At 37.1% G+C, this 14,922-nt stretch overlaps 1 protein-coding gene across 1 annotated transcript in view; it reads left to right on the top strand.

Annotated features, from left to right (window-relative positions):
* The window catches only part of FAM177B (family with sequence similarity 177 member B), a 38,845-nt gene extending 28,848 nt beyond the window's left edge, over positions 1–9,997 (top strand). Inside the window, exon 5 of the mRNA XM_053709371.1 lies at positions 9,403–9,997. Within this exon, the coding sequence (XP_053565346.1) occupies positions 9,403–9,594 (192 nt within the window). The 3' untranslated portion in view covers positions 9,595–9,997. The remainder of the gene's footprint in view (positions 1–9,402) is intronic.
* Positions 9,998–14,922: the final 4,925 nt, after the last annotated feature.

Here is a 14,922-nt window from a genome sequence, read left to right as displayed (position 1 = left end):
AACGCTGTAACATAAAACTCTTAACTAAAGTGCTAAAAAGTACACTAACACCCATAAAATACCTATTAACCCCAAAACCGAGGCCCCCCCATCGCAAACACTTAAATAAAATTTTTAACCCCTAATCTGCCGACCGGACATCAGTGCCACTTTAATAAATATATTAACCCCTAAACCGCCGCACTCCCACCTCGCAAACACTAGTTAAATTTTATTAACCCCTAATCTGCTGTCCCTAACATCGCCAACACCTACCAAAATTTATTAACCCCTAATCTGCCGCCCCCAACACCGCCGCTACTATATTACATTTATTAACCCCTAAACCTAAGTCTAACCCTAACCCCCCTAACAAGTATAATTTAAATAAATATAAATAAAATTACTACAATTAAATAAATTAATCCTATTTAAAACTAAATACTTACCTGTAAAATAAACCCTAAGCTAGCTACAATATAACTAATAGTTACATTTGTATCTAGCTTAGGGTTTATTTTTATTTTACAGGCAACTTTGTATTTATTTTAACTAGGTACAATAGTTTTTAAATAGTTATTAACTATATAATAACTACCTAGTTAAAATAAAGACAAATATACAAAATAATAAAAATCCCTACCCTATACTAAATTACTAATAGCCCTTAAAAGGGCTTTTTGCGGGGCATTGCCCCAAAGTAATCAGCTCTTTTATCTGTAAAAAAAAAATACAATACCCCCCCGACATTAAAACCCACCACCCACACACCCAACCCTACTCTAAAACCACACCCAACCCTACTCTAAAACCCACTCAATCCCCCCCGTAATAAAACCTAACACTAACCCCTTGAAGATCACCCTACCTTGAGCCGTCTTCACCCAGCTGGGCACAAGTGGTCCTCCATAGGGGCAGAAGTCTTCATCCGATCTGGGCAGAAGAGGACCTCCAGACGGGCAGAAGTCTTCATCCAGGCGGCATCTTCTATCTTCATTCATCCGGAGCGGAGCGGGTCCATCTTGAAGCCAGCCGACGCGGAGCATCCTCTTCTTTCGACGACTCCCGACGAATGAAGGTTCCTTTAAATGACATCATCCAAGATGGCTTCCCTTGAATTCCGATTGGCTGATAGGATTGGATGCAATCAGCCAATAGGATTGAACTCGCATTCTATTGGCTGTTCCAATCAGCCAATAGAATGCAAGCTCAATCCTATTGGCTGATTGCATCAGCCAATAGGATTTTTCCTACCTTAATTCCGATTGGCTGATAGAATCCTATCAGCCAATCGGAATTCAAGGGACGCCATCTTAAATGACATCATTTAAAGGAACCTTCATTCGTCGTCAGTCGTCAGAAGAAGAGGATGCTCTGCGTCGGCTGGCTTCAAGATGGACCCGCTCCACTCCAGATGGATGAAGATAGAAGATGCTGCCTGCATGAAGACTTCTGCCCGTCTGGAGGTCCTCTTCTGCCCGGATCGGATAAAGACTTCTGCCCCTCTGGAGGACCACTTGTGCCCGGCTGGGTGAAGACGGCTCAAGGTAGGGTGATCTTCAAGGGGTTAGTGTTAGGTTATATTAAGGGGGAATTGGGTGCGTTTTAGAGTAGGGTTGGGTGTGTGGGTATTAATGTTGGGGGGTATTGTATTTTTTTTTTACAGGTAAAAGAGCTGATTACTTTGGGGCAATGCCCCGCAAAAAGCCCTTTTAATGGCTATTTGTAATTTAGTATAGGGTAGGGATTTTTATTATTTTGGGGGGCTATTTTATTAGGGGGATTAGATTAGGTGTAATTAGTTTAAAATTCTTGTAATTATTTTTTTATTTTCTGTAATTTAGTGTTTGTGTTTTTTGTACTTTAGTTTATTTAATTTAATTGTATTTAATTGTAGTTAGTTTAGGTAATTAATTTAATGATAGTGTAGTGTGTAGTGTAATTGTAATTTAGGTTAGGATTTATTTTACAGGTATATTTGTCTTTATTTTAACTAGGTAGTTATTATATAGTTAATAACTATTTAATAACTATTGTACCTAGTTAAAATAAATACAAAGTTGCCTGTAAAATAAAAATAAACCCTAAGCTAAATACAAATGTAACTATTAGGTATATTGTAGCTAGCTTAGGGTTTATTTTACAGGTAAGTATTTAGTTTTAAATAGGATTTATTTATTTAATTGTAGTAATTTTATTTCGTTTTATTTAAATTATATTTAAATTAGGGGGGTGTTAGACTTAGGTTTAGACTTAGGTTTAGGGGTTAATAAATTTAATATAGTAGCGGCGACGATGGGGGCGGCAGATTAGGGGTTAATAATTATAGGTAGGTTGCGGCGACATTGGGGGCGGGAGATTAGGGGTTAATAAATAAAATGTAGGTGTCGGCGATGTTGGGGGCAGCAGATTAGGGGTTCATAGGGATAATGTACGTGGCGGCAGTGTCCGGAGTGGCAGATTAGGGGTTAAAAATGTAATGCAGGTGTCAGCGGTGTCGGGGACGGCAGATTAGGGGTTAATAAGTGTAATATTAGGGGTGTTTAGATTCGGGGTTCATGTTAGGGTGTTAGGTGTAGACATAACTTTTATTTTCCCATTGGAATCAATGGGGCTGCGTTAGAATCTGAACGCTGCTTTTTTGCAGGTGTTAGGTTTTTTTTCAGCCAATTCTGCCCCATTGATTCCTATGGGGAAATCGTACACAAGCACGTTTTGCCAGCTCACCTCTACCGTAAGCAACACTGGTATTGAGGTGAGATGTGGAGCTAAATTTTGCTCTCCGCTCACTTTTTTGCGGCTAATACCAGCGTTGTCTTAAGTGAGCTGTGAGAAAAAACTGCTAGTTAGCAACGCACCCCTGTTACCGCAAAACTCGTAATCTCTGTGTAAATTTTTGGTTCAAACACTAGAAATTGTCAAAAAAAAATCTAGGCTGGTGTACCGGAAGATATGAAGACACAGAACCATGAATAACAAACCTTCAAATAGTGTGTGTTTAATATGCAGTCCTTGCAATTGGGAAGAAGTTTATGGCAATCACAAATTATGAATTAAAGTTTATAACATTGGCAAAGTGTATCAATTTATAAAGAGAACTTGATATATATCAAATACATATCTTTGCAATATTAAAGGGATGTGAAACCCAAATTTTTTCTTTCATGATTCAAATAGAGAATGCAATTTTTAAAAAAACGTGTCTGGAGCACTATATGGCAGCAGCTTTGCAAGAATGTTATCCATTTGCAAGAGCACTAGATTGCAGCCCTATTTCCTGTCATGTAGTGATCCAGATGCCTACCTAGGTATCTCTCCAACAAAGAATATCATGGGAATGAAGCAAACTTGATAATAGAAAATAAATTGGAAACTAATGAAACAAAGCAGTGTTTTTTATTTTCATCTATAAGGAGTAGCCTACTGGATATTCTGACACTTGTTTTTTTAAGACAACTTTCTCTCTGTAGAATAACATAACTTATGTAAGAACTTACCTGATAAATTCATTTCTTTCATATTAGCAAGAGTCCATGAGCTAGTGACGTATGGGATATACATTCCTACCAGGAGGGGCAAAGTTTCCCAAACCTCAAAATGCCTATAAATACACCCCTCACCACACCCACAAATCAGTTTAACGAATAGCCAAGAAGTGGGGTGATAAGAAAAAAGTGCGAAAGCATAAAAAAATAAGGAATTGGAATAATTGTGCTTTATACAAAAAAATCATAACCACCACAAAAAGGGTGGGCCTCATGGACTCTTGCTAATATGAAAGAAATGAATTTATCAGGTAAGTTCTTACATAAATTATGTTTTCTTTCATGTAATTAGCAAGAGTCCATGAGCTAGTGACGTATGGGATAATGAATACCCAAGATGTGGATCTTCCACGCAAGAGTCACTAGAGAGGGAGGGATTTCTACCAAAAACTGCTTCAGAAGAAGAAAACACATCAAAATGGTAGAATTTAGTAAAAGTATGCAAAGAAGACCAAGTTGCTGCTTTGCAAATCTGATCAACCGAAGCTTCATTCTTAAATGCCCAGGAAGTAGAGACTGACCTAGTCGAATGAGCTGTAATCCTTTGAGGCGGAGTGCTACCCGACTCAACATAAGCATGATGAATCAAAGACTTTAACCAAGATGCCAAAGAAATGGCAGAAGCCTTCTGACCTTTCCTAGAACCAGAAAAGATAACAAATAGACTAGAAGTCTTTCGGAAATCTTTAGTAGCTTCAACATAATATTTCAAAGCTCTAACTACATCCAAAGAATGCAACGATCTTTCCTTAGAGTTCTTAGGATTAGGACACAATGAAGGAACCACAATTTCTCTACTAATGTTGTTAGAATTCACAACCTTAGGTAAAAATTTAAATGAAGTTCGCAACACCGCCTTATCCTGATGAAAAATCAGAAAAGGAGACTCACAAGAAAGAGCAGATAATTCAGAAACTCTTCTAGCAGAAGAGATGGCCAAAAGAAACAAAACTTTCCAAGAAAGTAATTTAATATCCAGCGAATGCATAGGTTCAAACGGAGGAGCTTGAAGAGCCCCCAGAACCAAATTCAAACTCCAAGGAGGAGAAATTGACTTAATAACAGGTTTTATACGAACCAAAGCCTGTACAAAACAATGAATATCAGGAAGACTAGCAATCTTTCTGTGAAAAAGAACAGAAAGAGCAGAGATTTGTCCTTTCAAGGAACTTGCAGACAAACCTTTATCCAAACCATCCTGAAGAAACTGTAAAATTCTAGGAATTCTAAAAGAATGCCAAGAAAAATGATGAGAAGAACACCAAGAAATGTAAGTCTTCCAGACTTGATAATATATCTTCCTAGATACAGATTTACGAGCCTGTAACATAGTATTAATTACGGATTCAGAGAAACCTCTATGACTGAGAATCAAGCGTTCAATCTCCATACCTTCAAATTTAAGGATTTGAGATCCTGATGGAAAAAAGGACCTTGCGATAGAAGGTCTGGTCTTAACGGAAGAGTCCACGGTTGGCAAGTAGCCATCCGGACAAGATCCGCATACCAAAACCTGTGAGGCCATGCTGGAGCCACCAGCAGAACAAACGAACGCTCCTTTAGAATCTTGGAAATCACTCTTGGAAGAAGAACTAGAGGCGGAAAGATATAGGCAGGATGATACTTCCAAGGAAGTGACAATGCATCCACTGCTTCCGCCTGAGGATCCCTGGATCTGGACAGATACCTGGGAAGCTTCTTGTTTAGATGAGAAGCCATCAGATCTATTTCTGGAAGTCCCCATAATTGAACAATCTGAAGAAATACCTCTGGGTGAAGAGACCATTCGCCCGGATGTTACGTTTGGCGACTGAGATAATCCGCTTCCCAATTGTCTATACCTGGGATATGAACCGCAGAAATTAGACAGGAGCTGGATTCCGCCCATACAAGTATTCAAGATACTTCTTTCATAGCCAGAGGACTGTGAGTCCCTCCTTGATGATTGACATATGCCACGGTTGTGACATTGTCCGTCTGAAAACAAATGAACGACTCTCTCTTTAGAAGAGGCCACGACTGAAGAGCTCTGAAAATTGCACGGAGTTCCAAAATGTTGATTGGTAATCTCGCCTCCTGAGATTCCCAAACCCCTTGTGCTGTCAGAGACCCCCATACAGCTCCCCAACCTGTCAGACTTGCATCTGTTGAGATCACAGTCCAGGTCGGAAGAACAAAAGAAGCCCCCTGAACTAAACGATGGTGGTCTGTCCACCACGTCAGAGAGTGTCGTACAATCGGTTTTAAAGATATTAATTGAGATATCTTTGTATAATCCCTGCACCACTGGTTCAGCATACAGAGCTGAAGAGGTCGCATGTGAAAACGAGCAAAGGGGATCGCGTCCGATGCAGCAGTTATAAGACCTAGAATTTCCATGCATAAGGCTACCGAAGGGAATGATTGAGACTGAAGGTTCCGACAAGCTGAAACCAATTTCAGACGTCTCTTGTCCGTCAGAGACAGAGTCATGGACACTGAATCTATCTGGAAACCTAAAAAGGTTACCCTTGTCTGAGGAATCAACGAACTCTTTGGTAAATTGATCCTCCAACCATGTTCTCGAAGAAACGATACAAGTCGATTCGTATGAGATTCTGCTAAATGTGAAGACTGAGCAGGTACCAAGATATCGTCCAAATAAGGAAATACCACAATACCCTGTTCTCTGATTACAGATAGAAGGGCACCGAGAACCTTTGTAAAAATCCTTGGAGCTGTTGCTAGTCCAAACGGCAGAGCCACAAACTGGTAATGCTTGTCTAGGAAAGAGAATCTCAGAAACTGATAGTGATCTGGATGAATCGGAATATGCAGATATGCATCTTGTAAATCTATTGTGGACATATAATGCCCTTGCTGAACAAAAGGCAAAATAGTCCTTATAGTTACCATTTTGAATGTTGGTATCCTTACATAACGATTCAATATTTTTAAATCCAGAACTGGTCTGAAGGAATTCTCCTTCTTTGGTACAATGAAGAGATTTGAGTAAAACCCCAGCCCCTGTTCCAGAACTGGAACTGGCATAATTACTCCAGCCAACTCTAGATCTGAAACACATTTCAGAAATGCTTGAGCCTTCACTGGATTTATTGGGACACGGGAAAGAAAAAATCTTCTTGCAGGAGGCCTTATCTTGAAGCCTATTCTGTACCCTTGAGAAACAATGTTCTGAATCCAAAGATTGTGAATTGAAATGATCCAAATTTCTTTGAAAAATCGTAATCTGCCCCCTACCAGCTGGGCTGGAATGAGGGCCGCACCTTCATGTGGACTTGGGAGCTGGCTTTGGCTTTCTAAAAGGCTTGGATTTATTCCAGACTGGAGATGGTTTGCAAACTGATACCGCTCCTGTAGGGGAAGGATCAGGCTTTTGTTCCTTATTGTGACGAAAGGAACGAAAACGATTAGCAGACCTAAATTTACTTTTAGATTTTTTATCCTGTGGTAAAAAAGTTCCTTTCCCCCCAGTAACAGTTGAAATAATAGAATCCAACTGTGAACCAAACAATTTATTACCCTGGAAAGAAAGGGAAAGCAAAGTTGACTTAGAAGACATATCAGCATTCCAAGTTTTAAGCCATAAAGCTCTTCTAGCTAAAATAGCTAAAGACATATACCTGACATCAACCCTAATGATATCAAAGATGGCATCACAAATAAAATTATTAGCATGTTGAAGAAGATTAACAATGCTATGAGTATTATGATCTGTTACTTGTTGTGCTAAAGCTTCCAACCAGAAAGTTGAAGCTGCAGCAACATCCGCCAAAGATATAGCAGGTCTAAGAAGATTACCTGAACATAAGTAAGCTTTTCTTAGAAAGGATTCAATTTTCCAATCTAAAGGATCCTTAAAGGAAGTACTATCTGCCGTAGGAATAGTAGTACGTTTAGCAAGAGTAGAGATAGCCCCATCAACCTTAGGGATTTTGTCCCAAAACTCTAATCTGTCAGATGGCACAGGATATAATTGCTTAAACCGTTTAGAAGGAGTAAATGAATTACCCAAATTATTCCATTCCCTGGAAATTACTTCAGAAATAGCATCAGGGACGGGAAAAACCTCTGGAATAACTACAGGAGGTTTAAAAACCGTATTCAAACGTTTAGATTTAGTATCAAGAGGACCAGATCCCTCTATTTCTAATGCAATTAAGACTTCTTTAAGCAAAGAACGAATAAATTCCATTTTAAATAAATATGAAGATTTATCAGTATCAACCTCTGAAACAGAATCCTCTGAACCAGAAAAATCATTATCAGAATGATGATGTTCATTTAAAAATTCATCTGAAAAATTAGAACTTTTAAAAGACCTTTTACGTTTACTAGAAGGAGGAATAACAGACATAGCCTTCTTAATAGATTTAGAAACAAAATCTCTTATGTTAACAGGAACACCCTGAATATTAGATGTTTATGGAACAGCAACAGGTAATGGAACATTACTAAAGGAAATATTATCTGCATTAACAAGTTTGTCATGACATTCATTACAAACAACAGCCGGAGGAACAGTTACCACAAGTTTACAACAAATACACTTAACTTTGGTAGATCCAGCATCAGGCAGCAATTTTCCAGAAGTATCTTCTGATTCAGGGTCAATCTGAGACATCTTGCAATATGTAATAGAAAAAACAACATATAAAGCAAAATTGATCAAATTCCTTAAATGACAGTTTCAGGAATGGGAAAAAATGCCAATGAACAAGCTTCTAGCAACCAGAAGCAAATAAACAATGAGCCTTAAATAATGTGGAGACAATAATGACGCCCATATTTTTTAGCGCCAAAAAAGACGCCCACATTATTTGGCGCCTAAATGCTTTAAGCGCCAAAAATGAAGCCACATCCGGTGACGCCAACATTTTTGGCGCAAAAAACGTCAAAAAAATGACGCAACTTCCGGCGACAAGTATGACGCCGGAAATGACAAAGAAAATTTTTGCGCCAAAAAAGTCCGCGCCAAGAATGACGCAATAAAATGAAGCATTTTCAGCCCCCGCGAGCCTAACAGCCCACAGGAAAAAAAGTCAAATTTTAAGGTAAGAAAAATTGATTATTCAAATGCATTATCCCAAATAATGAAACTGACTGTCTGAAATAAGGAACGTTGAACATCCTGAATCAAGGCAAATAAATGTTTAAACACATATATTTAGAACTTTATATAAAAGTGCCCAACCATAGCTTAGAGTGTCACAAAAATAAGACTTACTTACCCCAGGACACTCATCTACATGTAATAGAAAGCCAAACCAGAAACGAGAATCAGTAGAGGTAATGGTATATAAGAGTATATTGTCGATCTGAAAAGGGAGGTAAGAGATGAATCTCTACGACCGATAACAGAGAACCTATGAAATAGACCCCGTAGAAGGAGATCATTGAATTCAAATAGGCAATACTCTCTTCACATCCCTCTGACATTCACTGCACACTGAGAGGAAAACCGGGCTCCAGCCTGCTGCGAAGCGCATATCAACGAAGAATCTAGCACAAACTTACTTCACCACCTCCATGGGAGGCAAAGTTTGTAAAACTGAATTGTGGGTGTGGTGAGGGGTGTATTTATAGGCATTTTGAGGTTTGGGAAACTTTGCCCCTCCTGGTAGGAATGTATATCCCATACGTCACTAGCTCATGGACTCTTGCTAATTACATGAAAGAAATGGATTTTTATGTCCTTTTAAATTGTACTTTTTTCTCTTTGTTTTCATTACTTATATATATATATTATTTTCTTCTAATTTTTGGTTATTGGTAAATGTAAAAGTTAGAAATATTCTATGTCTTATGTGGCACAGTTTGCTATTTTTATTTTCTAATAAACTTTACAAAATCAAACTAACCTTGAATTTTCTTAAAGGAGACTGAAGATGAGGATGGTGAAGATGTTACAGAAATAGGTGAGCCCAGTGCTGTGAACGAGAAGATACATCTTCACATGCAAAGTATGGAATATGGAACCATCCATCCTACACAAGATGGAACTTTACCTGATAATGTTCAAATGGACACAGAAACCCAAAATTCTGAATCAGTAATCAGTGGGAAATGAGCATTTTGTACTTCAATTAAGTTATAAAGAGAATCAACAAACAGCCAATATGTTAAAGAGACTGTATTTTATTTCAATGATCAGATATTTTACTGTGTAACTATTTATGGTTCCAGATGATGAACAATGTGTTTAGATGAGATGCCAATGTATCATTTTTTTCAAGCTTCAAAAGGATTGACAGAACCTCTGGATGCCTAAAAAGGCCACTGAAACCTTTTATTACCGGGATCTAGATTTTCTCCTGCTACTATATACTACTGTTGCTTTATTGTTCCCTGAAATTCATTTTCCACGCACAAAAAAATCTGGAAATGCACTGAGATGGTTAGTAGAGTAAAATAAATAAATATATATACACATTTTTATTAGTGATGTATTTCTCCCATTCCAATACACCAGAATTCCCTTGCAAAAACACTGTGGCAGCTTTGGCAGGAACAATTAAGGAGTAGACAATAACCTTGCAGAGATCCGTGCACAGGGCCAGAAGACTGGGAAGGCAAGTGGGTGTAGTTGAGGGTGATCTGTGGGTGGAGTTTGAATGGTGTGGGTGGAGCTGGGAACTTAAGGGTATGACTAGTTGATTTAAAGGGAAATTAATCCCACATTTTGTCTTTTGTGATTCAGATAGAGCATGCATTTTTAAGCACCTTTCTAATTTACTTCTTTTATAATGTTTTCTTCGTTCTCTTGGTATCTTTATTTGAAAAAGCAGTAATGTAAGTTTAGGAGCCGGCCCATTTTTGGTTCCGGACCTGGGTAGCACTTGTTGATTGCTGTATTTAATGTAGCCACCAATCATCAAGCGCTACCCATGTGCTGAACCAAAAATGCCCCGTCTCCTAAGCTCATATTCCTGCTTTTCAAATAAAGATACCAAGAGAACAACGAAAATGTGATAATAGGAGTAAATTATAAAGTTGTTTAAAATTGCATACTCTATCTGAATCATGAAAGAAAAAAATCTGTGTTTAATATCCCTTTAAAGGGACACTGAAGCCAATTCTTTTCTTTTGTGATTCAGATAGACCATGACATTTTAAAGGGACATTATACACTCATTTTTTCTTTGCATAAATGTTTTGTAGATTATCTATTTATATAGCCCATAAAGTTTTTTTTGTAAATAAATGTATAGTTTTGCTTATTTTTAAATAACATTGCTCTGGTTTTCAGACTCCTAACCAAGCCCCAAAGTTTTATGTGAGTACCGTCAGACACCTTCTCCAGCTTGCTGCTGTTTGTGTAAAGGGTCTTTTCATATGCAAAAGAAGGGGGAGGGGGGGAGTGTCTTATTTTCCACTTGCAGTGGGCTTTCCAACTACCTTTTCAACAGAGCCAAATTGACAGCTTCTAAGTAAGTTTTTAAACAGTTTTATACTGGGTTTTTATATCAGTATCTGTGCATCTTATTCTTTATAGTAGTGTCTATTACATGCAGTTATATGAAAATGAGTGTATACTGTCCCTTTAAGCAACTTACTAATTTACTCCTATTATCAAATTTTCTTAATTCTCTTGGTATCTTTATTTGAAATGCAAGAATGTAAGTTTAAATGCCGGACCATTTTTGGTGAACAAACTGGGTTGTTCTTGCTGATTGGTGGATACATTCACCCACCAATAAAAAAAGTGCTGTCCAGAGTACTGAACCAAAACAAAAACTTAGATGCTTTCTTTTTCAAATAAAGATAGAAAGAAAACGAAGAAAATTGATAATAGGAGTAAATTAGAAAGTTGCTTAAAATCGCATGCTCTATATGAATCATGAAAGAAAAAAATTGGGTTCAGTGACCCTTTAAGGTGTGGCTAGGCAGGAGGGGACAGCAGAAGAGGGGCCATTTTTGCCTTAGCCTGAGTACAACAGGGATCCAACCTAAAAGACTGAAGGTGCTTTTGCACCCCGACCCACTACTGAGCTTGGTGATTTCTTGCTTTTTTCAAATCCAATCTGATCCATTTAAAGAGCAGCAGTCTAAATGAGTAAATGATATAACAGAACAAATATACCACAAACGATTACTATTAATAGAATTGTTTATCTGTAGCGCTGCCAAATTCTGTAGCCCTGGATTATCGGAAACATTGGGTATAACTAGCTTCTCATTAAGGTTTTCCCAAGCAGTTTTCACAGATCTTTACAGCAACCAAAGTTATGTGACCAAAGCAAAATTAAAACATTGATGATAATTGATTCTTTATTGATGATGATGATGACTGTCTAATTTGATTAAATAAAGTTTTTTTGTAATTTAATCCATATCAATTAGTTGTGTGTGCAGTTATTAATTCCATATCATTACTGTTTTATAGTTAAAATGTATTTGTAATTTAGAATGATTATTTAAGCTATATTTTTAACTTTAAAAGTTTCCTTTAGTCTGTGAACTGTGCATGTGCACACATAATTAAAGGGACAGTATACTATAAAATTGTTTATCCCTTAATGTGTTTCCAATTACTTTTTTTTTACCAGCTGCAGAGTATAAAATGTATGAGATTTGCTTTTTAAGGCTTATTTGTGTATATGAATTAGCTGATTTTATGTTTTGAAGCCACAACCTAATAAAATGGGTTGAGCTTGTAGGTATAATCAGATCTCATTACTTTATCACATTGTGTACATATTCCTGCTTCTTTATCTTATATCTGTCCATAAACCAACCACTTGGAGAGAACAATTGAAAATTAACATTTTATTACTTTATCTCTTCTATACCCCACTGGGAGTGTAATTTCTTCTGCTGGCTTTAACACAGCTTAGTCTTGAGGCCAAATTTGTTTAGGATGGGTGGGAAAACCACAGGAAAAAAACAAACTATTTCAAATACCAACCAAAGGGTAATGGAAATACTTGTAAACAATTTAATACACTCCAGCAGGTAAAGTGGATGATTGGTAACAAATTAAAGGGGAGAACATTTTTGAGTAAACTGTCCCTTTAACATTATAAAAGGAATGCTGGGTCAACGGCCAATGTAAGCTGCTTGAAAAATAGGCCATTATGGATTTGCAAGTGGTAAGCAATGTAGAGAAAAAAACCATGAGCAATGTGGACTTTTCTGATGGACTGGAATACAACTGTTGAATTGCCTATTGCAAGATATGGAACAAGGGTGGCAATATTATGGCATGGACCCAAGGGGGCATTTGAAACAAATCTGCTGAGTTATCACCTTTCTAAATGTGGCTTCATTAGCTGTAACTGTAGGGTGTTTTTATTTATTTTGTTTATGAATCCATGTTACTTAAATGTGCCTTTAAATTTTGAAAAGATACTATGAGAAGTGTTTTTTAAGAAGATTATCTCCAATTTGAGCACAGACTCTCAAAAAAAGTTTTGCCATCCTGTGGTATAGGAGGTGTTCAAAACCTCAAATGAATTAGAAAAGCTTGTGACAAGTATTTTATTGCAGTGTATTCAAATGTAGTTTAAAATGTAAAAATGTGAAAAGCCATACTACACACATGATTCTGACTTGAACGAGGGGCCAAAAAGAGTTAGCACGGAACAAAATCATTAAAACCTCAATACTTATACAAATGATAAATTCAATATATCTTTTATAATGACTTGATTGAATGTGTTATATTAATAAAGTGACTGCTTTTTTTATTTACGAGATCTAAATGTGCTATTCCAGTATCCCCACCAAGATAAATGTTTATGTGCTGTACTAGGGTTTGCGAATGTTTTGCAATATTCAAAAAAGGAAACAAATTTTAACACATCTGTTTGTTTTAAATTTCGAATGTTTGTACAACAACATGCATACGGAAATATAGGCGATTGTAAGATGTTATACGCAGAAATCAGCGTAATGTGATTTATATTGGCTGCAGGATTTAGTATTTAAAGTGCGCTCACTGATAACTTCACCTTACACAGCAAAGTTTCCCTTTCCGGCGAGCTCTATTCATTTCAATAGCGGATATCTTGCCACTCGCAAGGACTGTCACTTTTTAATGATAATTCCTGCGAGGGTCAGCGTGAAAAACCACGTCAGATCTGGTGAAGTTTGGATAAACGACCCCATGGTGACAACCTTTTCAACATAACTTCAAGGTAGGGTTGCCAACTTTTTTGGAAGAAAATAAGGGCGACTAGGGAATCGACAAATTTCACATAGGAAATGGCCAAATTATGGGGAAAAACACTTTATTTTACAATTTGATACAGTTTGGTACAACAAAATTCTTCATACAAATTATCTTCATTCACACAGTCCTCAACAACAAATCTCTGAATTCTGTTTCAGTGGGAGTAACAATATTTTTTTAAATTAAAATTTTACAAGTAAAAAATAAGGGAGAAAAATGTTCTAAGAGCAGATAAATAAGGGAGCCAGGGGAACTGTAAAAATGTTTTGGGCTGTAAATAAGGGAGGGTTGTCAACCCTACTTCAAAGTGTTATAATTAAAGGTCCATAATAGTCAAAAAAATACTATACTTTAATTCTTTAGATTAGAGCATGCAATAATAAAACTATCGACCCTACACTACTATGTGTTTAACCCCAGCAAAGTGGTTAAACACATAGTAGGAGTGCAGATCAGGACCTGTGCAGCACTGCTGGTCCCGAGTGGAACTTGCCACTGACCCAATCAGCACCACTAGTCATACAACTCAGTTGTGCAACTAGTGCTGGTCATTGGATCACTTTGCAGGGGTTAAACACATATTAGTGTAGGGTTGATAGTTTTCAAAGAACAAGCTCTAACGAATGAGAGAATGTCACAAGAGAATGTCATAATAAGAGAATGTCACAAAAGAATGTCATAGTAAGAGAATGTCATTTTTCAACTATTATAGCCATTTAATAAGCATTTTTTTTTTTATACCAAGTGAAAAAATGCTTTACTCATAAAAAAAAACATTTCCCTGACAAGTTTCACAAAAGATCAGTGCCTACATTTTTGCTGTAGCGTTGTCCAAAAATGTTAATTTTGCAATTAAAGGCACAGTGTGCTTCTAGCAGCAGATTCTTACTGAATACTCTGCAAATGTGCCCAGAGCATACCAGCCAATCAGAGCAAGGCGTATGCACTGGAAGCGTACAGTCGTATGCTGTGGCATTTTGCAATTAATTTTTGCTGACTATAAACCTGTGTATTTTTTATTTCCTTAACTACAGTATGATTGTCATAAAATAGGTAACTGCAACAACGCAATAAGTTATAAATCGTTATATGGATTAACTATAAATAAAACTTGCAACACTCGACTAAGATTTCTACATTCTCGTAGATATTCTTTTAATATAATTTATAGTTTACGTCCATGAAAATAAATTTCAGCAAATGTAATTTTAAAGCAAAAGCTAT

This window comes from Bombina bombina, chromosome 4 (genome assembly GCF_027579735.1).
Source record: "Bombina bombina isolate aBomBom1 chromosome 4, aBomBom1.pri, whole genome shotgun sequence".
Classification (NCBI taxonomy): Eukaryota; Metazoa; Chordata; class Amphibia; order Anura; family Bombinatoridae; genus Bombina; species Bombina bombina.
Note: the sequence above shows the minus strand (reverse complement) of the source record. Positions and strands in the feature narration are given on the sequence as shown.